The 26,740-nt window shown below is 47.5% G+C and overlaps 1 protein-coding gene across 1 annotated transcript in view; it reads right to left on the minus strand.

Moving 5' to 3' along the window:
* Window positions 1–563, minus strand: part of CLMP (CXADR like cell adhesion molecule) — a 96,343-nt gene extending 95,780 nt beyond the window's left edge. Inside the window, 1 exon segment of the mRNA XM_077893922.1 lies at window positions 423–563. Coding sequence (XP_077750048.1) covers window positions 423–456 — 34 coding nt within the window. The 5' untranslated portion in view covers window positions 457–563.
* Window positions 564–26,740: the final 26,177 nt, after the last annotated feature.

Consider the following 26,740-nt stretch of genomic DNA (forward strand, 5'->3'; position numbering starts at 1 on the left):
CCAACACATCTGTTTCTAATCTGAGCCCTCGAGGCGCCTGTTTGAAACAAAAAAGCTCCCCCCCCCACCCCCAGGAACCTGGCACAGAAATTCCAGAAGAAACCTTCCTCCCTCCCCCAATTCTCCCGCCTGCCCCAGAGATACTCCCGAAACCAAACCCCAACCACCCCCCGCCCCCGCCCCCGCCCAGCCCAAGCCCAAGCCCAGGCCCTCCACCTCGGACCGTTCGCGGCCAAACTCCGCCGGGAACCAGCCGCAGCCCGCGGCCGCCCCCGGGCCCAGCTGTGCGAGGCGCGCCCCCGGCCACTGGGCGGGCCCCCGCGCCAGATGTGCGCCCGCGGAGCGCCCTCCGGGGGGCTGCGGGCACCGCCGCTCGGAGCCGGGTCGGCGCGCCGCGGGGCTCCCCCGCCCCGAGCACTCACCTCGCCAGAGCAGGACGACGAGCAGGACGCGCATCCCGGCGCCCGGGCGCGGGCACGGCCCCGCTCAGCCGCTGCGGGGCTCCGGGGCGGCCGGGCGCAGCCGACGGACCTCGGACGAGCCGGGCGCCGCGCCTCGGGGAGCGCGCGGGGCGGCTGCGGCCATGTGCCGGCGCGGGAGCCCGCCCCGCGCCCCCGCCCCGCGCCCCCGCCCCGCGCCCCCGCCCCGCGCCCCCGCCCCGCGCCCCCGCCCCGCGCCCCCGCCCGCGCCCCCGGCGCCGAGGGGCTTCCAGCGCTCGCCCCGCAGCTCGCGCCCGGACGGGAGCGGGGACCAGGGTCGCGGAGGGAAGGGCCAGGCGGAAAGGCGCTACCGCTCCGCGGAACACTTTTCCCTGTTTGGAAAGAAAAAGAAGTGAAGAAAGAGAGAGAGGGGGAAAAAAAAAAAAGAGTGAGCTGGAACCACATGGTCACCTCCCACCGGCAGCCCCTCCCTCGCCCCCCCCCCGCACCCCGCCCGCGCCCGCCCTCGCAGCGCTGGGCCCGCCGCCGGGAGGGCAGGGGGCCGGGATGGCTGGGGCAGAGAGTGCAGGGATGGGGAGGGCAGGGGGCCGGGAGCGCAGGGGAGGGGAGGGCAGGGGGCTGAGACGGCCGGGGGCCGGGAGCGCAGCGCGGGGTGGGCGGGGAAGGCGCGGGTCTGGGAGAGCAGGGGGTCGGGAGCTCAGGGGACTGGGAGTGCAGGGATGGGGAGGGCAGGGGGCCGGGATGGCTGGGGCAGAGAGTGCAGGGGCGGGGAGGGCAGGGGGCCAGGAGCGCCGGGGACTGGGAGTGCAGGGGCGGGGAGGGCAGGGGGCCGGGGCCCGGAGGGCAGGGGCAGAGAGCGCAGGGGTGGGGAGGGCAGGGGCCCGGGAGCGCAGGGGCCGGGCTGCACCCGCTGGAGCAGAGGAGCGGCCCCACGGCTGCCACGGCCGAGGGCCCAGGCCTTGCCCGGCTTCCCCGCGTCGGTGCCCACTCTGTCCCTCTCCGCTTCTCCTCTGCATCTCGTTTTCGTCCCCCCACCCCCTTCACCCCCTCTGCTTCCACTTCTCTCTGGATCTGCCCTCCCTCCCGCCTCCATCTCCTCTGTTTCCCTCCCATTTACACTCTTCTGGCCTCTCTCACCTCCCTCCTCTCCCTTCTCCCCTCGCTCCTCCTCTCCTCTCCTCTCCCCTGCGCTCCCTGGCTGGTTTTGTCACAGGAAACCGCAGGCTGACCAGAAGGACGCCGAGGCGTGGAGGGGGCAGCTGAGGCGGCCTAGCAGCGTCTGCTCCGCTCTGCTGGCCTCCCTGCCGGTCCTGGCAGCTCAGCCACCGTTTGCCTGGCCTTCCCTTGGCCTTTCGCGTTCCTTCTCTCTCCTTCTGCCTGTCAGCAGCCGCCCATCCTCAGATCCAGATGCGGGCAGAGCTAAGCTAGCCTGCACCCCGGGGCGTGAGGGCCGCGCTCAGGGGGACGGTCCGCTGGGAAGCACTGAAGCAAACTGAAGCAAACTGCAGGGCACGTGGCGCCGGCCAAAATATGCATCACTCACTCCCTTCCGGAAGGAAAGGCCAAAGGCATGGAATTCCCTCTGCGCTTGGGCCACGCTCTGGGGCTCCAGGGACCTGGCCTCTGGGCCCTCCAGGGGCCTAGGGCCAAGGGGAGTGGGGGGGGGGGCGGGGGGGCGGGAGCTTTCTGGTGGGAAGCTGGGGTCTGCCCTTGAGAGCCCTGAAGCCGGGGTGGGAGGAGACTAGAAGAGGAAAGGGCAGCAGCCAAAGCTCAGGTCTCCACTGCCTGAGGCACCTACGGAGCACAGTGTCCTGGGCTCTGAGAACCCCTGGGCCTGCACTCTCTGGTTCCCGGACTCCGGATGTCCCGGGCGCTGTGGCCTCTCCTTCAGTCACACTGAGGCCCGACAAAGGGCTCACCTTCAGCCACGCCTGTGTCTATAATCGGGAGCTGGGGCATTGCTCTGAGAAGTGGGGATGCTGTAAGGAGGGATGAAACTCTACAGGCCTGGCAGGCTGCTGGGTCCCACATTTGCCCCACTTTTTCCAGTCCTCTTTCTAGGGGTCTTAGATCCCAGGAGCTGTATATCCCTCTCTAGACTTTCTGGTTTTAATGAAAACCAACCCATTTCATAGATGTGGAAAAGAGAGGTATGGGACTCTCATGAGGTAACTCAGAAGGGATGGCAAAAACTGGGGCTGTTGTAGAGGCTGTGGGGTCAGCTATAAGTTGCTTTAGAATTAGAACATTTAGGGATCCCTGGGTGGCGCAGCAGTTTGGCGCCTGCCTTTGGCCCAGGGCGCGATCCTGGAGACCTGGGATCGAATCCCACGTCGGGCTCCCGGTGCATGGAGCCTGCTTCTCCCTCTGCCTGTGTCTCTGCCTCTCTCTCTCTCTCTCTGTGACTATGACTATCATAAATAATTAAAAAAAAAAAAGAATTAGAACATTTATTCATTTCATCCTCCCTTCTACAGTAAGTATTTATTATGCATCTACTCTGGGCCAGGTGCTTTCTTTAGGTGGTGAGGACACAAAATGAATAGAGCTTGGTGACTGAAATTTTTTGATATTTGGAAGTAGTATGTCTGGGCATCACCTACAGACTAAGGATTATATTAATTATTTAACATTTATCTTTGCATTTAACTCTTACAACAATGCTAAGAGATAGGCATTTTTAATTCCGTTTTATTTATTTATTTATTTAAAGATTTTGTTTATTATTTATGAGAGACTCAGAGAGAGAGAGCAGAGACACAGGTAGAGGGAGAAGCAGGCTCCATGCAGAGAGCTGGATGTGGGACTCGATCCCTGGTCTCCAGGATCACACCCTGGGCTAAAGGCGGCGCTAAACCGCTGAGCCACCCGGGCTGCCCTAATTCTGTTTTAAAGATGAGGAAACCATCACCTAAGAAAAGTAATATCTTGCCCCAGGTTACAAAATATCAAAACCCTACTCTTTGGGGCACCTGGGTGGCTCAGTTGGTTAAGTGTCTACCTTCAGCTCAGGTCATGATATCAGGATCCTGGGATCAGCTCTGCATCCAACTCCCTGCTTGGCTGGAAGTCTACTTCTCCGGAGCTCTCCTTCTCCCAGCTAGCACTTTCTCTCTCGTTCTCTGTTTCTCAAATACCTAAAAATTTTTTTAAACCTTCTCTTCTACTCTTAATATTCTAATTTAATATCCTAAAATATTATTATTATTATAAAAGATTTAAAAGCTCTGAGTATTTTCATTTTCCATTTTATACTTCTTGCCTAATAGGGGGAGTTGAAATATTCACAGCTACAAATCATATGTGAATGTGTTGGAAAAATGTTTATTCTTAAAGGCGGAGGAAGGTGGGAAGGAAAATGTATAGAGAAGGTGACTTTGGTTATTTGTGCTTTAAAATTTTATTAATTATTTTGAATAATTTCAGACTTACAGAAAAGTTGCAAAAATAGTACAAAGAGTTCTTGGATACTTGTCACCCAGACCCTTCCTTTTGATTTCTTTCTAAAGGAGATTTTTTTTTTTTTTAAGATTGTATTTATTCATGAGAGACACAGAAACATAGGCAGAGGGAGAAGCAGGCTCCCTGTAGGGGAGGCCCCGCCCCATGCTTTAATTTCTCCCCAGTTGACATTTTCTCAGTATTATCTCTTTTTTTTCTTTTTTAGATTTTATTTATTTGAGAGAGAGTGCATGGGTGAGCAGGGGGAAGAGCAGACAGAGAGTGAGAAGCAGACTTCACGCTGAGCTGGGAGCCCAATGCGGGGCTTGATCTCCCTTGTAGGGAGCCTGACGTGGGACTCGATCCCAGGACCCTGGGATTATGACTTGAGCTGAAGGCAGATACTCAACCACTGAGCCACCCAGGCCTCCCTCTAAAGGTGACATTTTTGCAAAAGTTCTAAAGCCCCATCTTTACTCCCCCTCTCCTCCCCCTCAGCACTGTGGACTTTCTCATGAACCTGGTGACACCATTTACTGCTTGAGGGCTGGTATGTGCAGGAGGACAGATGTGTGTGGGTGTAAGCAGGCGTGTGTTTAAAGCTACATCGCTTAAGTTAAAGGTAACAAGACTTCACTCCAAGTCATTAGTCATCAGCATATGAAATGGGTTGACTAGGCTGAGATTAGGTCATAAACACTCGGTTTTCCCAGGTCCAGAGTCTCAGAACCATTTGGCATATGTTTCTTGGAAAGAGTCTTTGCTTCCATAAAGATGACTGTCTCTCTATCTGCAGCCTCTTTTTTGTTATCCTGTGGGCCCATAGAGGAGAGTGCCTCGGGATGGCTCACAACTCAGCAGCCCATTGCCTACCTACACTATATCCCACGCTGACCTGGCTGGGCATCATGGGAATCCAAAGTGGTATGTGGCAGTGCTTACCCTAAATGGATCTCTCTGTCCAGTGGGAGAGAAAACGTCAACATGTGAAATGCCTCAACAACAATACAAGAAAGTTATGTAGTTAAGTGCCTGAATCCATTATCCTGACAGTAAGAAGCACTGCAAATTCCAAGAAAGAAGGAAGCATTGTAGGCTGGGTGGTTGCGAAGTTTCCTTGGGAGAACAAGGCTTGAGTCAAGCCTTGGGGGGGAGGGGGTGGTGGTGAATAGACTCTGATTAGGTGAGAGGACCTGGGGAGGACCATTGGTGGGCACTTCTGGACAGTGATGTAGACGTCGGAATAGTTTGGTGTATTCAGGGGCCATCGAATGAAATGAAGTACGTGAAATGAAAAGTTGGTGTTGGGGCAAAATGCCCTGGAACAGTTAGCCTGAGGCAAGAATGGTGGATCCTGAATGTGAGGCAGAAGATTCTGGAAACTATTCTGCAGCTTCTCCAGACTCATTGAAAAGATTTAAGCAAAGGGGACTTTGATAAGAACCATACTTTAGGAAATATAAATTAGCAGCTTTTGCCCAGAGGTGACCCCAAGGTTTGGCCAAGAGTAGACAGTTTTAGCACCCCTCTCCTATCCATCAGACTCCCTCCCCTGCCCCGTGCTTTCATTTCTCCCCAGTTGACATTTTCTCAGTATTATATATTTTTTTTCTTTTTTAGATTTTATTTATTTATTTGAGAGAGAGAGAGAGCATTAGTGAGCAGGGGGAGGGGCAGAGGCAGAGGGAGAAGCAGACTCCACACTGAGCTGGGAACCCAATGCAGGGCTTGATCTCAGGACCCTGAGAGCCATGCCTTGAGCCAAAGGCAGATACTTAATCAACTGAGCCACCCAGGCGGCTCTCAATATTTTCAAAAGTGATATTCACATGCAGCTTCAAGACAAGACAAGCTTTAAGACTCTATGGGGAGCCAAGAGTGCCACCCTACACCTCTTTTGTATAGGAATTTTAGAGCTGCCACGGGGTTCAGGAAACATTAAACAAAAAACTTGAAGCAGAGGAACTAGTTAGAACCTGTTACATCACATGAAGAAATGACATGAAGGTGGTGAAACGAACACAAAAGATACTTGGAAGAAAGATTACCCAGGGAGTGCCTGGGGGGCTCAATCGGTTAAGCGTCTGCCCTTAGCTCAGGTCATATTCTCAGGGATCTGGGATTGAGCTCCACATCAGCTCTCTGCTCATTGGGGAGTCTGCTTCTCCCTCTCTTGCTCCCCTTGCTTGTGTGTGCTCTGTGTCAAATAAATAAATAAAATCTTTAAAAAAAAAAAAAAAGACTACACAGATTATAGTCAATGGTCATTGTGGGTAGGACAGGAGGTGGAAGACAAAAGAGGCATCGAAGATCTCATACGTTAAGACATAAGTGATGTCATATGTTGTTATATATATGCTAAGACAGATAGTTGTTTATTGACCTCCTAGTATATTCCAGGGCTTAGAAGCATCATCAGTAAGCCTCACAATATATTACGATAAGGAAACTAAGGTTTGGAGACATTAAATCAATTGCTTATTGTCCCATGCTTAGTAAGTGACTGAGGCAGGACGTAAAGTCAGAAGATTGAAAGCCCTTATACCTCACTGTCTTTTTTTTTTCTTTTTTTTTTTAACCTCACTGTCTTTTGATGGTACTGCTAACAAACAGTCAAGTTAGTTCACTTGTCAGGAAGGGAAAGACATATTTGAGATATGGTAACTTTGAGGGATGGGTAAACCATCATTTATCCACCCATCCATTCCTCCATCCACCCATCACCCCATCCACCCATCCTTCTACTTTTTCTTTCAATCAATAATTCAAGGGGCGCCTGGGTGGCTCAGTTGGTTAAGCACCTGCCTTCAGCTCAGGTCATGATCCTGGGGCCCTGGGATCAACCTCACATGGGGCTCCCTACTCAACGGGGAGTCTGCTTCTCCCTCTCCCACTGCCCTTCCCCTCTCTAGTGCACACACACACACTCTCTCTCTCAAATAAAGAAATAAAATCTTTTTTTTTTTTATTAATGATAGTGAGAGAGAGAGAGAGAGAGAGAGGCAGAGACACAGGCAGAGGGAGAAGCAGGCTCCATGCACCGGGAGCCCGACGTGGGATTCGATCCCGGGTCTCCAGGATCGCGCCCTGGGCCAAAGGCAGGCGCCAAACCGCTGCGCCACCCAGGGATCCCCAAGAAATAAAATCTTAAAAATAATTCAGCAAATCTTTAAGTATCTACTATGTGCGGAGCACAAGCAAAAGTTGCCTTTGCCCTCCAGATGCTTATGGTGAGTTACGGAAGCTAGATGACAGAAACAATCACGAAGTGCGGCGAGAAGTGCTCTGAACAGGCAGATGCAGGGGCAAGTGCAGGGGGCTGTGGAGCCACATGCAGGACCCTGGACCTAGGGTAGGAGATGTCAAGGAAGGCTTCCTGGGGGAAGCCCCGTACACAGAGGGGTGGGGAGCTCAGTGAGGAAAGAGATCCGTGCTGTCGTCTCTTCTCACAGGACCCCTGGGAAACGGACCACACATCTGTCTGTCCCTTCAGTATCCACCTGTGTCCAGTTCTGTAGGATGAAGATACAGGCTCAAGACAGCATTTAGGAGAAGGCACTTGTGGAGTAATCGCTGTACCCTGGGCTAGGAGGCAGAAAGTTTCAGTTGCCAGTGGCTTCGAGGAGGCCACCCTGACTTCACCCAGCCTTCCTTTCCTCTTTTCCTAACACCGTTCCGAGGGAGAAACGAGATTATGAAGAAAGCGCCTCCCAGGGTATAACACAAGCTCAGTAAATATTTGTTCCAATGCAGTAAGTTGAGTTCATAGGATTCCATTCCCCGCAGTAAGAAGGAGCCAACTTCTGTCTCATTTCCTTTTTCTACTAAAACAAGGTTATCTTTATATGTTCTTTCCTGTCTCGCAAGGATACTTCTTGACCTGGCCGTTCAGTGAGCTGCTTCTTTTTATGGCTGGACAGTGCGAGGCCCCAGCTGGCTTACAGGGTCGGAGCTGGATAACTTTTCCCGAGGCTGTGTCTGGGGAGCCCTGTGAGCTGATGGAGGCTAAGGGATAAGGGGTTCTCACAAAGGTAGAGAAAGCAGCTCTTCTCCCCACACAGAGGGTCTGGGAGTGGGGGAGAGGTGCCGATCCCTGGACCCTGCTCCATCCCACACCATGAGAGGACAGCCCCAGCTTTGATTCATGTGGCCAGCTGAGGAGGCCGGATGCACAGGCCTGTCCCTTGACCAGTAGGGGAATCAAGGGCCAAGATGACACACAGAGGTTTGTGTGGCTGCTGAGCCTAAGGATTTATAGCCAGAGTCTCTGCTCTAATGCCATCTTTTTCCCTGAGGTCAGCTAAATCTGGGGTTTCCCAGCTCCTCCCTTCATCCTACTTTCAATTCCTGCTAAAGTGACACCCTTGGAGAGGCTGTTCAGACTTTGGAGGAAGACAGGCTGATTTTTTAAAAGATTTTATTTTATTTTATATTTATTTTTTTTACTTGAGAAAGAGAGAGAGCACAGCGGGAGAAGCAGACTCCCCACTGAGCAGAGAGCCAGAGAGCCCAACTCCGGGCTCAATCCCAGGACCCTGACATCATGACCTGAACCAAAGGTAGATGCTTAACCAACTCCCAGACGTCCCTTAAGACTTTATTTTTAAGGGAACCCCTGGGTGGCTCAGTAGTTTAGCCCTGCCTTAGACCCAGGGCATGATCCTGGAGTCTGGGGATCGAGTCCCGAAGGGGCTCCTGTCTCTCTCTCTCTCTCTCTCTCTCTGGGTCTCTCATGAATAAATAAAATATTAAAAAATAAATCAATACCACAGTAAGTGCCCTGACTCCAGTGATGTTGTTACTGGGTCTACTGGCACTCCTTTCCCCTCTCGGCATCGGGAGTATAGCATCTTGCCTTGGATGGAGAAGTCCTGCAGTTTCCTTCAAAACACACAGCGAAAGGGGTACGGGAAACATATTTGTAGCTTTCCCATTCCCCATCACTTCATTCCCCTTCTTGGAGTTGAGATCAGAATCAAAAGGTTTTTCTTTGGTTAATAACACTCAGAATTACCCTAAGATAAACTGTCAGAAAGAAACCAAATGGGGGAGCATGGGGGGCTCAGTTGGTTGAGCATCTGCCTTCTGCTCAGGTCATGATCCCGGGGTCCTGGGATGAAGCCCTGCATCGGGCTCCCTGCTCAGTGGGGAGCCTGCTTCTCCCTCTGCCTCTGCCTGCTGCTCCCCCTCCTTGTGTGCTCTCTCTTTCTCTAAAAGATAAATAAAATCTTTTTAAAAAGAAACGAAAAAGAAACCAAATGAGAGAAGAATAAGACTAAGCACTAAATTTCAGATCGTTGGCTCTAACGGAGTATGACAGGCATCCCATCTAACTCGTTTATTTTACGAAAAGGACAGGAGCTCAGAGAGGAACAGCAACTCCTCTAGGGCCACACAGCTAGTTGGTGGCATGGAAGTTCTAAGAGCCCCCATCGGACTCCTAGACCACTGTCTCGTGCGGGCCTGCTATGATCCCATGGGTGACCAGACCCACATCTGGCTTCATTCTGCAGCCAAACAGAGACCTGGGTGATTTTTCCGAGAACCCGACAGCATGTTTGCCTCTGTGACATGTAAGCACATAGCAGAGAAGGCGAACTGCCAAGCCAGAAGACAGAAATAATTCATATCTCTGCAGCTGGGGAATGGTGACTTGCTGTCTCCAGCTAGCGTGAGCCCTCATGTACTTTTCATTCATTCAGGCCTGAAAGATGTGCTCCAGCCTGAAAGCCTCCATTAGTTCCCCCTCCGCGCAGCTGCTGCCTCCACTACCAAGCTGGATGGGGTCCTTAGAGTTCCTTTAGGTTGAACTTTTTCCTTTTGCAGAGTTAGCCCCTGCCAGGGGATGTGCTATCTCAGGGTCACAGTCAAGTTAGAGGCAGAGCCAAGCTTGAGGCCCGTTGCCTAGCAACCAGCCCCCTTCTGGTTCCAGCAGCCTGGAAGATGGCCACACAGCCTCTTCCTAAAAGGTCAGGAATTGCACAGAAAAATCCGTGGTGTCTGCTGGCAGGAACAGGTGTGATAGGGCCCGGGGAAGAGCTGGGACTTTTTTCTTTCTTTGTTTTCTAGGCGTGGATGAGACTGTCAAAACCACAGTGTAAAAGTGAGGACGAGAGATGCAAAACCTGAATATGCTCCTGATGTCCTGTGGGGAACTCATATTTTTCATGGGCTGAGATGCTGAGAGCTGTCCACAGCTGCTCGCAGCTGCTCAGTGGCAAGATTGATGTCTGTGGTGGCCAGGCTGAGGGGACAGGGGTGGGGGGGAGGAGAAACACTTCCCACCTTCCCAGCCACCACACCCCCAAGCACATGACACATGTCACTGTCTTGCAGCCTCTTGCTCTGTCTGGCGTCTCTCCTGACTATACCGTTCCCAGGAGCAGGGGTGAGGAATAGGACAGCGGTGGCCAGAAGCTGCCCTCGGAGGGGCAGTGGAGAGTAGTGGACAGAGCCCGAGGAGTGATGGACGTCAGGAGACCAGGACTGCAGCAGACTTGGCTTTACTCTTACCCTGAGCAAATGATTGAACCTGAGTCTTAGTTTTTTTGTTTTTGTTTGTTTGTTGTCTGAAAAAAATAGGGATGCCAGTGCCTTGTAAACTCTTAAGTTCGTTATGAATGCAAGGGAAGTATTCTCAACACACCTCCACTAAAGAGGCTAAAAGATCAAAACACTTCCCGGGCCTCTCTTGCTCCAGGAAAGGTCATGTAACACAGTTCTGGCCGATAGGTCAGGCATAAGAGAAGTTTGCTAGGGAGTTTTCAGTAAACATTTGCTTTATACTATGTGCAAACCAGAAACCAGAGGTTTTGCCTCTCTGGGGCATCCACTTTCAAGGGGGAATGTATTCTTTTTTTTTCTTTGTTTTTTTGTTTGTTTGTTTGTTTGTTTTAAGTAATCTCTACACCCAACTTGGGGTTCAGACTTATAACCCAGAGATTAGGGCTAGCATGCTCTACCAACTGAGCCAGCCAGGCACCCCTAATGTGTTCTTAAATAACCACCAGTCTAAGATTATGCCCGAGATAGGCGTAAGTGAAGTGCTATAGAATTTAAAAGGAGGAAATGATTATTTTGTCCTGTGTAGTCAGCAGAGACTGCTCCATAGAGGAGGTGGCATTTGAGGTAGATAAAACTTGAACAGCCAAGGTTGGGAGAATCAGATGTGGTGGCCAGTCCCAAACTCACCAGCTCCAAGCTTCTCCACTATTCTGAACCACATTATAAGGAATCCAATAGTTCTTGCCAGGTGGAGAAATTATAACTCTGGACATAATCAGATATTACATCTTGTGCTCACAGAGCACTTTCTTCAAAGTCCTTTAAAGATACAGTCTAACTCATCCCTCTGAAGTGGGCAGGGGTGGATAAACAATAAAGAAGGAAGCTCACAGACATGAAGTGAGGTCTCAAGATTCTGGAGTCCTTTGGAAGGAGAGCCTGCTTGATCCCCTTGGTCATATCAGCCTTCTTGGAACTCTCCACCTTCATTTTTATCCATGTAGAAGCACACCCTCGCCGGTGTGTGCTCACATGTACCTTCTAGTTATGACGGGGGGTGCTTTATTCAATATAAATGCATCATATAATAAATTCTCATATATAGTGAAGGTACATGAAATTCCTACGAGGAGGCTCTGTGCTTTGGGTTGGTTCCTTATCCCTAAACGCAAGTCATGAATGTGCCCAAGGATTTCTAATGCTTTCTCTGGTGACCCATGAATGCTTTTGTGAGATTCCTGGCTGGGCTTAGGGCTGGCATGTCAAGTAGAAGCTAACCTGGTTTCCCTAGGACCCTTCTTTAACCCCTCTGAAAAAGCTGACCTAGACAACCACGTGTGTAAAAATCATCCATCCACACACTCAATAAGATGGCTCAAATAAAACGAACAAACAAAAACCAGGAAATAACAAGTGATGATGAGGACGTGGAGGTGGAGAGATTAAGACCCTAGCTGGGGACACAAAATGGCGCAGCTGCTGTGGAAAACAGGATGATGTTTCGACAAATAAAGTAAACATAGAATTATCATATGGCTCAGTGATTCCATGTCTGGATGTATTCTCAAAAGAATTGAAGGCAGGGACCCAAAGAGGTATTTGCACACCCATGTCAGAACAGCATCATTCACAGTAGCCAAAAGGTGGAAACAACCCAAGTGACCCAAGTTTTCACCAACAAATGAATATATAAACAAAATGTTGGGCAGCACCGGTGGCCCAGCAGTTTAGTGCTGCCTTCAGCCCAGGGCCTGATCCTGGAGACCTGGGATCGAGTCCCACATCGGGCTCCCTGCATGGAGCCTGCTTCTCCCTCTGCCTGTGTCTCTGCCTCTCTCTCTCTCTCTCTGTCTCTCATGAATAAATAAATAAAATCTTAAAAAAATAATTTTAAAAATGTGGCATATACACACAGCGGAATATTATTTGGCCTTTAAAAGAAAGGAAATTCTGTTCCATGCTACAACATGAACGAACCTTTATGACATTACACTAAGTGACATAAGCCAGTCAGAAAAGGGCAAATACTCTATGATTCCACTTACATGAAGGACATAGTGTGGTCAAATTCAGAGAGATAGAAAATAGGATGGGGGGATCCCTGGGTGGCGCAGCGGTTTGGCGCCTGCCTTTGACCCAGGGCGCGATCCTGGAGACCCGGGATCGAATCCCACGTCGGGCTCCCGGTGCATGGAGCCTGCTTCTCCCTCTGCCTGTGTCTCTGCCTCTCTCTCTCTCTCTCTCTCTCTCTGTGTGACTATCATAAATAAATAAAAATTAAAAAAAAAAAAAAAAAGAAAATAGGATGGGAATCTCCAGGGGGCTGGGGGGCAGGAGGGAATGAGGAGTTGGTGTTTAATGGGTACAGTGTCAGCTTTGCAAGATGGAAAGCTTTCTGGAGATGGGTGGTGGTGGTTGCCTAAAGATTTGAATATACTTAATGCCACTGAACTGTACACATAAAAATGGCCAAGATGATAAATATAGTGTTAAATATATTTTACCACAATAAGAAAAACTATTTTTCTACAATATCACTTTCTTTTAAAAAATTCTACTCCGAAACTGTCCAGATCAGTTGTGATCTAGTCTATCATTTGGAGAGCAGTATAGAATTCAAATTGCTAACTCTCGAATCAGAGAGCCCGGATTCAAATCTCAATTCTCCGGCTTGTTAGCTGCTTGACCTTGTTCTTACTGAGCCTCACTTCCCTTGTCTTTGGTCGACTATAATGTCGATCTTGAGTACTTCACCAGGCAGATGAGAAGATCCAACGAGATAATTTATGTGCGTGTAGTTAGCAAACCACAGAACGCTAAACAAATATAAGAGATTTTTTCCAGAGAACAATGAGGTTCTCTCTGGGGCCTACTGTAATATTTTCCAGATTTTCTTGCCAAAAAGTTCCTTCAATCACACCTAAATTCCTTTTAATGCAGCTGCGGCCAGTTTGGAAATAGCCTTTCCATTGGGACATTTCCAAATTCCCGGTTTAGAGATCCTTCCATCTGGCAGGTGTCAAAGGGGACACCAGGAACTAGAAGCAGAACCATTTGGAACCACTAACTTTTTGGGCCAAGGACAGAATTCTTCTCCAGGTCCGGTTTGATTTGCAAATTCCTGGCTGTCATAGCAACCCCAAAGCAAAGGAGGACTGTTTAGCATCCTCTTTGACTGCAGCCTGGGCTAGGAATGCACTCAGGTTGGCCCAAGTAAACAGTGTTCACTGGTAACCACTCTGTGCCTCTCTCTCTGGGCCCAGGGGTGGGTGAGGCAGAGAGCCGGCCAGCCTCAAGCCCGCTGGCTGCACTGCTTCCCGCCTGGTGTCACAGAGCTCTCCATCTGCCGCCCATCTCCCAGGGGCTTGGCCGGATCCAGAGTGGGGAGGGGTTTCCGGAAGAGGCCAATTTGAGATTTTGAAAATTAACTTCACCACGGAACCAACAGTCTGCACCTTGATGTATGAAGATGTATGAAGATGGCTCGGGGAGGAGGTGGCCGATGGCACTTCCAGGGTGCTTCGAGTATCCTGGCTAAGTTTGCAGGCTGACCCTACTCCAACACTTGCAACCAGGGCTGTTTGTCTCTACGGCTGGTGGCAGAGACCTAAACATGTTGAAGATCTAAAAAAATGTAACCTGCTTCACAGTATGAAAAGAAAACATGAAAATAAACTTAGTATACCTCACTAAGTCTACACAGATGTTATTATGCCATTTTCTTTCATTTATCACAAGACGTTTACCTATCCAAGAACAATAAGCAGGCTGGTTTTTCATCATTGGCAAAATTCCTGATTGGGGGTGCAACGATTGCCAAGAAATCGTTGTTAGGCCAACTTTTGAGAAGTAAAGTTATGAAAAATATCGTAAGATTTTCACAGTGAAAAAAAGTTAGAGGAGCGCCTGGGTGGTTCAGTCAGTTAAGCATCTGCCTTTGGCTGAGGTCATGAGACCAGGGTCCTGGGATTGAGCTCCACATCGGGCTCCCTTCTTAGTGGGGAGTCTGCTTCTCCCTCTGCCCAGCCCTCACCCATGTTCTCTCTCTCTCTCACTGTCAAATAAATTAATAAAATCTATTTTTAAAAACTTAGAGGGCAGCCCGGGTAGCTCAGCGATTTAGCGCCACCTTCGGCCCAGGGTGTGATCCTGGAGACCCGGGATCGAGTCCCATGTCAAGCTCCCTGCATGGAGCCTGCTTCTCTCTCTGCCTGTGCCTGTGCCTATGCCTCTCTCTCTCTCTCTTTCTCTCATGAATAAATAAAATCTTTAAAAAAAAAGTTAGAGATTGGAGACACATATATGTGTTTTTTTTTTTTCCTTTGGTTTTGTTTTAGAGAGAGAGAAATCGAGTGGGAGTGGAGATGGGCAGAAGGAGACAGAATCATAAGCAGGTTCCACGCTCAGTATGGAGCTTGACTTGAGGCTCTACCCCAGGACCCTGAGATTACGTCCTGAGTCTAAATCAAGAATCAGATGCTTAAAGGACTGAGTCACCCAGGGGCCCCAAGATGGGGTATATTTTAATATACTTAATAGAATGTAGTGTGAGGCCTCTTAAAATGCCTACAAAGGCCAAATGTTCCTGTTTACTGCTGATAAGTTGCTTTTTTCCCTCTTTTTTTCTTTCCTTCTTTCTCCTTCTCTCCCTCCCTTCCCTCTTTCTCTTTCTTTCTTTCCCTCCCCTAGTGTCTCCCTCACTCCCCCCTCCTTCCTTTTCTTTTTTTCTTTTTAGAAAGAAAGAAAAGCCTTTTTTAGGCTACTATCTATCTACTTGTAAATGAGGTAGTAACGGTTGCTTCCAAGACTTCTGAGGACAATTAGATTAGTAAAAGTTTTTGTCAAATGCTGGTTATTGGTACTAAGAGAAATACCCACCCCACTTCACTAGTCATCACACAAACATTCATATCTTCTAGCCATTGGAACATTCCTAGTCTAAGATGTGCAGAAATCATGTCTACGTTTCTAGTTCCTTCTGTGCCCAGGCAAGTGCAGTATCCCGTTCAAAGTTCAATGTGGTTTGACCTATTTGATTAATCATATTGCTCCTCCCTATGGGTGGCATTCAAAATTACTATGGAGGCATCAACTAATTCTGGAGACTTTCTACTGAGTCAAGTATCACTTCTTTAGGTGCTGGATCCTGCAGGGGTTCAGGGGCTCTCAGAGGAGGATTCAGGAAGCTGGGGGCTACTACAGCTCTAGAGCAGTAGCTGCTGAAACTTAGCAGCATAAAATAGTGCCGAAGATGTCCTACCAGGATGGAAATATTCCGATATTTAATATTGAATATTTAATAATGAGTATACTATCAGCCTTCCTCACCCCAACTTAACCCATTATTAATTTCTACTTTTATTCAGCCTGTCAACACTTAGTTTTTGAGCTGCTTCTGTGCAAAGCATTAGATTAGACATAATGGGGGATATTATGAAGAGTAAAGAAACATGCCCTAAAGAAACAATTGGTCTAGTAAAAGAGCTATGGTATATAATCAAATGACCTCGGTAAGAACAGGGCATGAAAAAATGTCATAAGAAAAGCATACTTGTCTTGAGGAGCATGACATCACATCAGGCTAGAGCGATCATGGGAGACTTCATGGAGAAAGTAACTTTTGAGCTGGGGCTCTGAAGGATGGGTAACCTTTCAATACATGAGTATGAAAGACATAGCAAAAAAAAAAAAAAAAAGAAAGAAAGACATAGCAGGGACCAAGGCTCAGGGGAGGAAGAATGGGAGCAATTTTGAAAGATCTGCAAGAGGTAACAGTTTGGGAGCATAAGAAACTTGTGAGTGGAGGTAGCCCAATAGGGTGACATTAGGGCAAATCCTTGAAAAAAATGCCTAGGCTTTATTCAGTAGGCACAGGAAATCATCAAAGGTTTTTTGATCTGGGGAGTAACATAGCCTCTAGCCTGACCAAGGATTGGTCAGATTTACTTGCAAACCGCTTAAAGGAAGGTGGGATGGGAAATGGTTAAAGGGGGTGAGCAGAATGCCTTGGGACCAACTGGGGATGGAACAACAGAACGATGGAACGTTCACCTTCAAAGCATTCAGTGTTCCAGCGAGAGGTGAAGAGGGCTGAGGGGGGACAGGGGCAATATGCCTAAAGAGGAGATGACAAGCATCAACTTGTGAATTGAGAGTAATGAGATGCAGTGATTGATTAGAGGAGCATGGCCAATGGGAAGGGATAGAGATAAGTGGATCTAATGCTGATTGCAAGCCAGGATGACAGGAAGAATGACCATGTTAAGACCAGAAAGAAACGTAGAAGCCAGGAGAGGATGCTGCTTGGGAGGAGGACCCAGTGAATGCATTTATGCTGAGTTTGAGGAACCGAAAGGACCCCTTGGTGGGATGTACTCTGGTGTTCTAGCTAATGTGGATTATTAGTTATCTATACCAGGAGGGACTTGGGCTGCCCCCAGGGGCAAGACTACTAAGAGACAGTGAAAATTAATGAGCAAACAGCTATTTAAGGATACTGAGATCTCCCAGCATTATCAAGGCGAACAGTAGGGCTGTGTGTGTGTGAGGGGTGTGGGGGTGTCCACAGTGGAACAACAGGTTGAACCCAACTTTTATTTATTTATTTTTTAAAGATCTTATTTATTTATTTGAGACAGACAGAGAAAAAGAAAGAAAGCCCTAGCTGGGTGGAGGGAGAGGGAGAAGCAGATTCCCTGCTGAGCAGGGATTTCCCCATGTGAGGCTCCATCCCTGGACCCTGAGATCATGACCTGAGCTGAATGCAGATGCCAGATGAACAGAGCACCCAGGCACCCCTGAACCAAACTTTTAGAGCTGAACTCTTCTAGGGCTGACTGGCAGGTGCAGCAACTTGATGCTAAGTGCTGGCCTGGTCCAGTGGTTCCCTCACCTGCTGATACAGCAGAGTCACAGGGAGGATTTTAATATGACATATTCCCATCTCCCCCACCCCAAGGCTGATTCATTCCTTCTGGAATGGGGCCTGGAAATCTGTGTCCTTAAGTTCCACTTTAGACTCTGGTTCTTGAGTATTAGTCTAGCAGGAAAAAAATGACTCTCATCCTGCTTACCATGGGTCTGGGTTGCTTGTGGCTGCTCTGGTCCTAGGTGACCACTCCAGTGCTCCTGGTCTCCTCTTCCTCCTCCTCCCCTTTCTCCTCTTTCAGAGTGGGGAGAAGGGAGCCACCTGGAGAGTCTGGTCTTCAGATTGGTATAGAGTTCTGCAGAGAGGTAAAGGTGCGAGTCCTGCCAGGGAGGCCTCTGCAGAGATGTGACAGCGACTCCCTGGCTGTGGACCAAACACCAAAGGACAGAGCAGAAAGATAAAGAAAACTGGGTACAAGCACCGCATTGTGCTGTGTGCCGATTCTCTCACACCACTCCCTTCCTCAAAGACAACAGAAGATCATGAGAGCAGGGATTTCTTAAAAAATCTCTTAAGACATTTCTTCCAACCTAAAAAAAGAGTAGAGGATCACGTCATGAACCTGACACTCCCTCCCCAAATTCCACCATTTAGAAGCACATGGGGAAAGATACTTTACATGCTCCTCTGATCTCCTATTTTGCAACCCAGCAGCCCCCGGTAATGAAAACAAGCTCTGAGGATGGGAAGAAGGGCTCAAGGCAGAATCATCAGTTTACCCTAACTCCTCTTTGAGACGCAGAGGCAATCATAAACTTTGCTCTTTCAAAACGTCACCAAGTCTCTGAGCAACATATACAGACTCTAACAAAAGGAAACACACAAGAAGCTCTTGTTAGAGGAGTTAGAATCGGAAGGGCGGCCATCTGACTTTAGGAGGGTGCTCTCAGCGATCCACAGCCTGGTCCTAATCATAAACAAATGATAATTCCGCTCCGGAGGCTAAGGCTCTGGAGAGCAGAAATATGTGCACGGTTCCAGGGGCTCAGCGCAGTAGGTAGGAGCTGGTGAGCCTGGGTGGTCGCCAACTGGAAGATTCTAGAGACTACTCTTCCCTCTCGAGGAAATTGCTCTGTCCTGAGGTTACAGTAAGCCCCGCCCATTCCCTTTCCTCCAGGCCCCGCCCACGCATCCCTTCTCCTCCCACTGGCCCCGCCCACTCAGCCCTCCCCTCCCCTCATCGGCCCCGCCCACTCCGCGCTCCCCTGCCCCGCCCACTCCTAGCCACGCCCACTCCTCCCTCATAGGCCCCCGCCCACCAGGCCCTCCCCCTCCCCTCATCGGCCCCGCCCACTCCGCGCTCCCTGCCACGCCCACTCCTCCCCCATAGGCTCCGCCTACCCGGTCCTCCCCTCGTCGGCCCCGCCCACTCCTCCATGGCCCCGCCCACTCCTCCCCTCCCGTAGCTCCACCTCCACCCAGTTAGGCTGCAGAAAAACCAAACTGGACAGAACACTTTGGGGAAAACTCAAAGAATCATAAATCCCTTAAACCAGTTAGCCCTTTGGGGATCGGGAAGGGGTGAGACTGGAGGCTCACAGGTGGTGGGAGCATGTGCAAAGAAAAAGGAAGTAACTGAGGCTGCAGAGTGAGACTTGTGCTGAAGGCAGGTCCTCGTTTGGACCCCATCCAAGGAGTTCTGGTCCCTAGAAGTGTAGAAAGGGCCTCCAGTCAAGGGTGGAAGCTTCTGGGCAGTAGTAGCCTCCATCATCGAGATGTCATGAACGATATTCTAGTAAGGGACTATTATTCTAGTGCCTTTTAGACTGGGATACTTAAGCTTCTGTGTTCTGGAAACCACAAAATAAAAATGGGACATCTTGAGGGAATTCAGTTTTACCCAAGATTTTTTTTTTTTTTTTGGAGGGGGGAAGAATTATTATTTTTAATTTTTTTTCATTTTTATTTATTTATTCATGGGAGAGAGAGAGAGAGAGGCAGAGACAGAGGCAAAGAGAGAAGCAGGCTCCAGGCAGGGAGCCTGACGCAGGACTCGATCCCGGGACCCCAGGACCACGCCCTGGGCCAAAGGCAGGCGCTCAACCGCTGAGCCACCCAGGGATCCCCGAATTATTATTTTTAATATTAAAATAATGGATATGTGATAGAATAGCATGTAAAATGTTCATGAATTTGTGAAGATAGACACAAGAATGAAAAGAAGTATGCCTCCCCCTCCCCCCCAAAAATGAAAGAAGTATTCCCCCCATTATAGTGGTCTTTTTGGAGAGTTGTTTTCTTTCTTCTGTCTTTAGAGGTATTTTGGGAAAATTTTGACAGTCACTGCCCTAATGTTTCACAGGCTACGTGAGTTACCATGATTTTTCGGGTGTCAGCTCTCATCTCCTGCCAGCCTGTGAAGCTGGCAGTTTTGGGGTCTCCAGGGATGGTCTCACCCTTCCTTTTCTTCGAGGCTTTGTCCAAACTGTCACTTTTGTCTGGACAACCTACCACTTCCTGACAGCCACATCCCATTGTCTCCCTCTCCTTATAATGCAATCCAAGGTCATTTTATCCAGGAAGCTTTCTCTCAGTTAAGAGAATCCGTTATGGAATGAATAAATCATGGGGACGAAAGGTACAGCTTAGGAAATATAGTCAATGGTGTTGTGGTAGCGTTGCATGGTGACAGATGGGAGCTACACTTGTGGTGAGCACAGCATAACATACAGACTTTTGAATCACTATGTCATATACTTGAAACTAAAGTAACATTATTATATTGACTATACTTCAATTAATCAATCAATTAAAATTAAAACAAAAAAGAAAGTGAGAAAGACAGAATCTGAAACAAGTGCCAGGCTGAAATGCCAAAACTCCATCCGGATATTAAATATTTGCATAGTTTTGTATAGGACTTTACAGTGTATCCAATTGTCAGATGCATGTTTTATTTAGAAATCATTAAAATCCTAAAAAGTATATAGGGCAAGGCTTTTTAAATTAATGATTATTTTTATTTTTTTTAATTAATAATTTTTAATAGTGTTTCCATATCACAATGTATTTTTAATATATTGGGTTAAGTAAAACATATTATTAATTTCTTTTTTTAAATTTATTTATTTATTTATTCATGAGAGGGAGAGACACAGGCAGAGGGAGAAGCAGGCTCCATGCAGGGATCCAGACATGGGACTCAATCCCGGGTCTCCAGGGCCACGCCCTGGGCTGAAGGCAGTGCTAAACCACTGAGCCACCCAGGCTACCCCTAGAATTTTTAAAAATTGAGACATAATGGACATATATATGAGTTTAAGTGTACAGCATAATGATTCCATATATGTATATATACTGGAAACTGATCACCACTATAAGTCTAGTTAACATTCATTGTCACACATAGTTACAATTTTTTTTTCCTTCTGATGAGAATTTGAAAGATCTACCCTCTTGGCATCATTCAAATATACAATACAAGATTATTAACTACACTCACTATCCTGATTATTACAACCCCAGATGTTTGTACTTTTTGATCCTTTCACCCATTTCACCATCTCCCCAGCGCCCCTAGCAAGGATTATTTTTAATCCTCATCTACCAGTGAGGCAAGGGAGCTTTGCAGACATTAAGTAACTTGCCCAAGATCACACAACTATGAAGGCATTCTTTCCACTCTATAATGAAAAATGATGCGAAATTTGGAAATGAAGCAAGAGAGTGGCTGCATGTCCCCTAATGTCATCGTGTGACATTATTTAAAAGCTCTCCTAGGGTTTATCTAGTTCCCCTGGGAACAAGACTAGCTTCATGGGTTACAATCTATGCAGTCACCCAGAACTCTGCGCTTAGGAGGGCCCACTAACTTGGTTTAGTGCTCGATCATCGCTGTCTTGAAATTCTCAATAATATTTGAACAAGGGGCCCTAAATTTTCATTTACACTGAGCCCAGCAAATTAGTCTGTCTCTAGGAGAAGAAACTGATGTTTGATTTTGTTACTTACGACTAATTCGGGGCACAGACTCTGTAAAGTCACACCTTAACTTGTAGCTCTGAGTCTAACATGTATCTATTTGTAGAGCTAGAAATGATTTCTGTTCTTCAGAAAAGATGTTTGTATTCCCCAGTGGAGCATTAATTATATTTGTCTCTAATTTTCTTTTTTTTTTTTTTTCTTTATTTATGATAGTCACAGAGAGAGAGAGGCAGAGACACAGGCAGAGGGAGAAGCAGGCTCCATGCACCGGGAACCCGATGTGGGATTCGATCCCGGGTCTCCGGGATCGCGCCCTGGGCCAAAGGCAGGCGCCAAACCGCTGCGCCACCCAGGGATCCCTGTCTCTAATTTTCAAAAGTTATTTTAGTGTGCCTGGACCTATGGGTTATTCCACCAACCACTTCCTCAGCTACTCTTGGAATCAATGTTTCCATCTCCCTGATGCCCTCATGGGTTGTTTATTTATTTATTTTTAAAGATTTTATTTATTTATTCATGAGACACACACACACACAGAGAGAGAGAGAGAGAGGCAGAGACACAGGCAGAGGGAGAAGCTGAGGGAGAAGCAGACTCCATGCAGGGAGCCTGATAGGGGACTTGATCCTGGAACTCCAGGATCATGCCCTGGGCTGAAGGCAGGCATTAAACCACTGAGACACCCAGGGATCCCCTGGGTTAATTATTTAAATAAAATCTGTGACAAATGTTCATCCTATTTTGTAAGAGAATCATATTTTTGAAGTATTTCGGGAATTACAATTTGTCAACTCCATATTCCAAGCTCTTTCCATCATACCATGGGACCAAAGTCATTCTTTGTTCCTCAGTCTGGTGATGGAGAGCACATTCTTGAGTTCTTCTGGTGCATTGATATGCATTTGAGACACATCTGTCAATTTTTGTCTTGTCACTCTTTCTATCCCTTCAATTCTTTTAAACTTGTATTTGATATTTAAAAAAATAGATGATATAGTCACTTGGTTCAAATTCAAAAAGTTCAAAAAGGTGTACAGTACAGATTTTACCCCCACCACTATTCTAGACATCCATTTTTTCCCCAAAGACAACTTCTATAACAGCCAGTGTTCTTTTCTATGTATATTGCCAAATATGTTTATATATTCTTTTTGTTCATATTTTCAGTAAATAGCAGAATGTGCTACTATTTGCTTTTTTCATCTAATGATATATCCTGAAGATTACTCAATTTTTATGCATAAAGAGCCCCCTCATTATTGTTTATGGCTGTATATTATTCCACTGGATAAATTTATGATCATTTATTTTACTGTTGTTAATAGATACATAGGTTGTTTCCAATTGTTGAAAGAACAAGCAAGGATGCATTAAATAACCGTGTACATATATCATTTTGTACATCTGTAAATTCCCAGAAGTGAAATTGGTGGGTCAAAGGACAAATGCGTATATAATTTTTAAAGTTTTTGAGGAATTCCTCTGCAAAAATGTTGTATCAGTTTCTACTCTTGCCAGCAACATAGGAGAGTCCTTGCCAACCCTATAGCAGTGTGTTGTGAAATTTTTGAACGTTGAAAAGGGGCATATCATCTCACTGTATTATTCACTTGTATTTTTTTTATTAATAATGAGATGCTGCATTTTGTTCATGTGTTTCTTTGGGGGGGAAACTGCCCAATTTTTCTACTGGTTTGTTAATCTAATGTATAAATTGCAAATATCATTTTCCCTTAGATTGTCCTTTTTTACTCTGTTCATAATGATTTTCACTATGTGGACTTTCGTCTTATATTGTCGATTTGTCAATATTTTCTTCTATGGCTTCTAGTTCTGTGTCACAGTTAGAAAGGTCTTTCCCAATTGAGATTGCAAAAGAACTCTCCTACGTTTCTTTTTTTTAAGTTTCACATGTAAATCTTCGATTCACTGAGAAAGTATTCTGATGTTGGATGTAAAGTATGATTCCAAATTTATTTCTCTCCCAGTTACCATATTGTTCGTAAGCCATCTATCAAATAATCTTTAAATAATCCACTCATTAGAGATCCCAGCTTTATACACTAATACACTTATGTATTTGTGCTTATTTTTAAAATTTCCTCATCTCGTCCATGATCAGTGTATTCATTGCATAAGTACCACATTGTGCTAATGTAACTTCAGAATGTAGTTAGCATCTGTTAAGGCTTGTAACCTGCTTGTTACATTTCTCTTAAACATTTCCAGGGTATTCCTGCATGTTTCTTTCCCCACATCAACTCTAGATTTTTTTTCTTTAAACTCTAGATGTTTTAAAAAGTCTTGGTATTTTATTGAGGATGTATTAAATATACAAATATGAAGGGTTGGGAACTTATTTCTTAATAGTGCTCTCTTGTCTGGCTATCAAAGAACATGATAAGAAATTTAAGAAATGAACAGGGGTGCCTGGGTGGCTCAGTGGTTGAGCGTCTGCCATTGGCTCAGGTCATGATCCCAGGGTCCTGGGATCAAGTCTGCATTAGGCTCTCTATGGGGAGCCTACTTCTTCCTCTGCCTATGTCTCTGCCTCTATCTCTCTGTCTCTCATGAATAAATAGTCTTAAAAAAAATGTATTCCACAAGCAACTTTCAAAGACATAATGCACTGTTATTAACTACAGTCACCATGCTGTGCATTAGTCTCCAGATCTTTCATAACTTACAGTGGGAGTTTGCACCCTTTGACCAACATCTCCCCATTTCCCCCAGCCCCAGCCCCCGGCAACCACCCACCCACTCTGGTTCTTCCAGTTCGGCTCCTTTGAAAGCCATCTTTTAATGTCAGCTTAGGCCTTCCAAATGGCCTGTGGAGACCTGCCTGGGTAAGAAAGCTCAAAAATGAGAACTTCCCCTTTGTCTTAAAACCTGAAATAATTCTCTAGGGAGTGACTAGACAAGGAAGTTAATCTTCATGCAGTCAGGGATCCGGCCTCGATTTAACTGCACGTGGGCTGTAAAGAAGTGGAGAGGGAAGAGCCACTGCACATTACCGATGCCCCATGGAAGTTACACGCAGGGATTATTTCAGGGAGACAGAAAGAGATAATGCAGCTCTCTCTGAGATCAGACGGTTTTGTGGGTTTTTATTTTTAAACAATATTGGTGATTACTCTGTAAAGGTTCCAGAAAGTTTCCTCTGCCAGTTTTATGATCTCAATTTAACATCCTCAGAACTGGGCTAAAATTCTAAAGGGGTAAAAGAAATCCTAGCGTTTGACCTAAATATCCACAGAATACCCTCTCTCTGGCAATATATTTAACACTTCAAAATGAAAACACATGAGCTCATTGGGATGGCTAGAAAAGGCCACAGCAGTTTTTCACACTTCTTTTGCCAGCCAGATAACACTCTCATTTGGGTCTCTGACTTTTTCTCACCCTGGAGGCAAGGGGTAAAGGGATGGGGGGAGGGGGGGGTTGGAGGGTGGTTACTTGTAGGGCTGGCTGCGGGGGTGGGGGTGGGGTTGGAGGGGGCAGCCTGACTGCTGCTCCTCTGGTGGGTACTAGCAGGAGAAAACACAAGGGTAGTTTGACTCCTTGGTTCCTTTGTTGTTGTCGGTTTTTTTTCAAGGACTCTTGAGAATCTGGGGTTCATATCTCATCATCAGGGAGCAAAGTTGGAAACCCGGATGCAAGGTAACTTTGCCCATCACATTCTCTCACATCTTACTCTTTGTTAAAAGTTTAGCAAAGCAAAGACAATCGAAGATTAAAAGTGAAGGAAAAAATCCTTTAAGTCTGTGAGCTGATTTTCTTCAGCTTGAATCTTGTTAGCTCCTGGATATGGGGTTTGGAGTTTCTTCTTTCTTCTTTTTTCTTCTTTCTCCTCCTCCTCTTCCTCCTCTTCTTCCTCTTCTTCAAGATTTTATCCATTAGAGAGAGAGAGAGAGAGAGAGAGAGAGAGAGAGAACGACCGGGGGAGGGGCAGAGGGAGAGGGAGAAGCAGGCCCCCCACTCAGCAGGAAGCCCCACTCCCAGGGATCCCAGGGTCCCGGGATCATGCCCTGAGCGGAAGGCAGGCCCTTAACCGACTGAGCCGCCCGGGCCACCCCGAGGTCCTTTCTGGTTTCTTGCAGCACAGCGCTGTGGGGACAGAGCAGGGGCACGCGGAGGGGGCACCTGTCGGTCACCCGCCGCTGCAGGGAAGGCCACGCCCACCCGGCCTGGCCCCTCCCACCTCCTGGGGCTGTAACCTCCTTCACTTGGGCTAGCTTCTGGCCCTTTTTGTTTTCTGGGTTTAGTTGCCTTGGGGCTCTGAGACATCCGAGTGGCGCCTTTCGGTTTACAATCTTCTTGATCAAAACATTAGAATCCGAAGAAGCAGGAAGGCCCTCTGGGGCCGGGTCAGTTCAGCTTGCCACTGGCCTTGACCTTGGGCACCTTGCTGTGGCTGCCTCTTCCCCCTCCTGGCTGCTCCTCTGCATCAGCCTGTTGATCCATTTGCCCCTTGGCCCCCTGCTGGCCCATCTCTGACCAAAGTCCACCCCACCCCACCCTGCCACCCTCCCACCCCCGCATGCCCCTGTTCCTCCAGCCCATCCCTCTGTAAGGGACCTGAGGACCTTGACCTTGACACTTAAGACTAGATTCACAGCCTCTCTTTTGGGGGCGCCCCAGGATACCTGAGGAGAACCCAGGAGGTGCTGAGTGCCCGGATACAACGACCCCAAGGCTCAAAGGCTCTGACCTCAACCGGGTCAGTCCGCTATTGGAAAGAGTGAACTCAACTGGGGGCTTCTGTCTCTGAAGGAAACTTGGCAAGAATTTAAAGAAAGCTCAGAAGAGGGAAGAGGAATATGATCCATAGCTTATGAAGTGGCCTCTATGTAGAAGTGCTCAACAACCGGGCAATACTTCATCAAAAGTAGCAGCCTGAAGGAGAGTGGACAGTTTCCTTCCCCTGCCTTCTCTGCTCATAGATGCTTTCAGCTCATTTCCTGATTCTCATTTGTAGTTATACACAGGTGCTCTTGAAATGTACTTGGGCCTCACACTGTGCTAGAAAGAATCTGTCCTAGCAAATGGGAGCCTTGGATTCTAACCTGAGCCATCAATTATTTTTATTTTTTCATTTTTTAAAAGATTTTGTATATTCATGAGAGACACACAGAGAGAGGCAGAGACACAGGGGGAGAAGCAGGCTCCCCACAGGGAGCTTAATGTGAGATTTGATCCCAGGACCCCAGGATCACAATCTGAGTCAAAGGCAGACGTTCCACCACTGAGCCACCCAGGTGCCCCCAAATCATCAATTATTTTTTAAATTTGTTATTATTTTGTAAAGTATTCTCTTTGCCAAAGGTGGGGCTTGAACTTATGATCCCAAGATTAAGAGCTCCATGCTCTACAGACTGAGCCAGCCAGCACCCCCAACACACATTGATTCATTTTTGACCTTGAACCAATGCCTCAACTGTCCTATGGGATTCATTTGGGAAATTGCCCTCCCTATCTCCTCAGATACTATGAAAGATCACTG

The sequence above is a fragment of the Canis aureus genome, chromosome 3, assembly GCF_053574225.1.
Source record: "Canis aureus isolate CA01 chromosome 3, VMU_Caureus_v.1.0, whole genome shotgun sequence".
NCBI classification, from domain to species: Eukaryota; Metazoa; Chordata; class Mammalia; order Carnivora; family Canidae; genus Canis; species Canis aureus.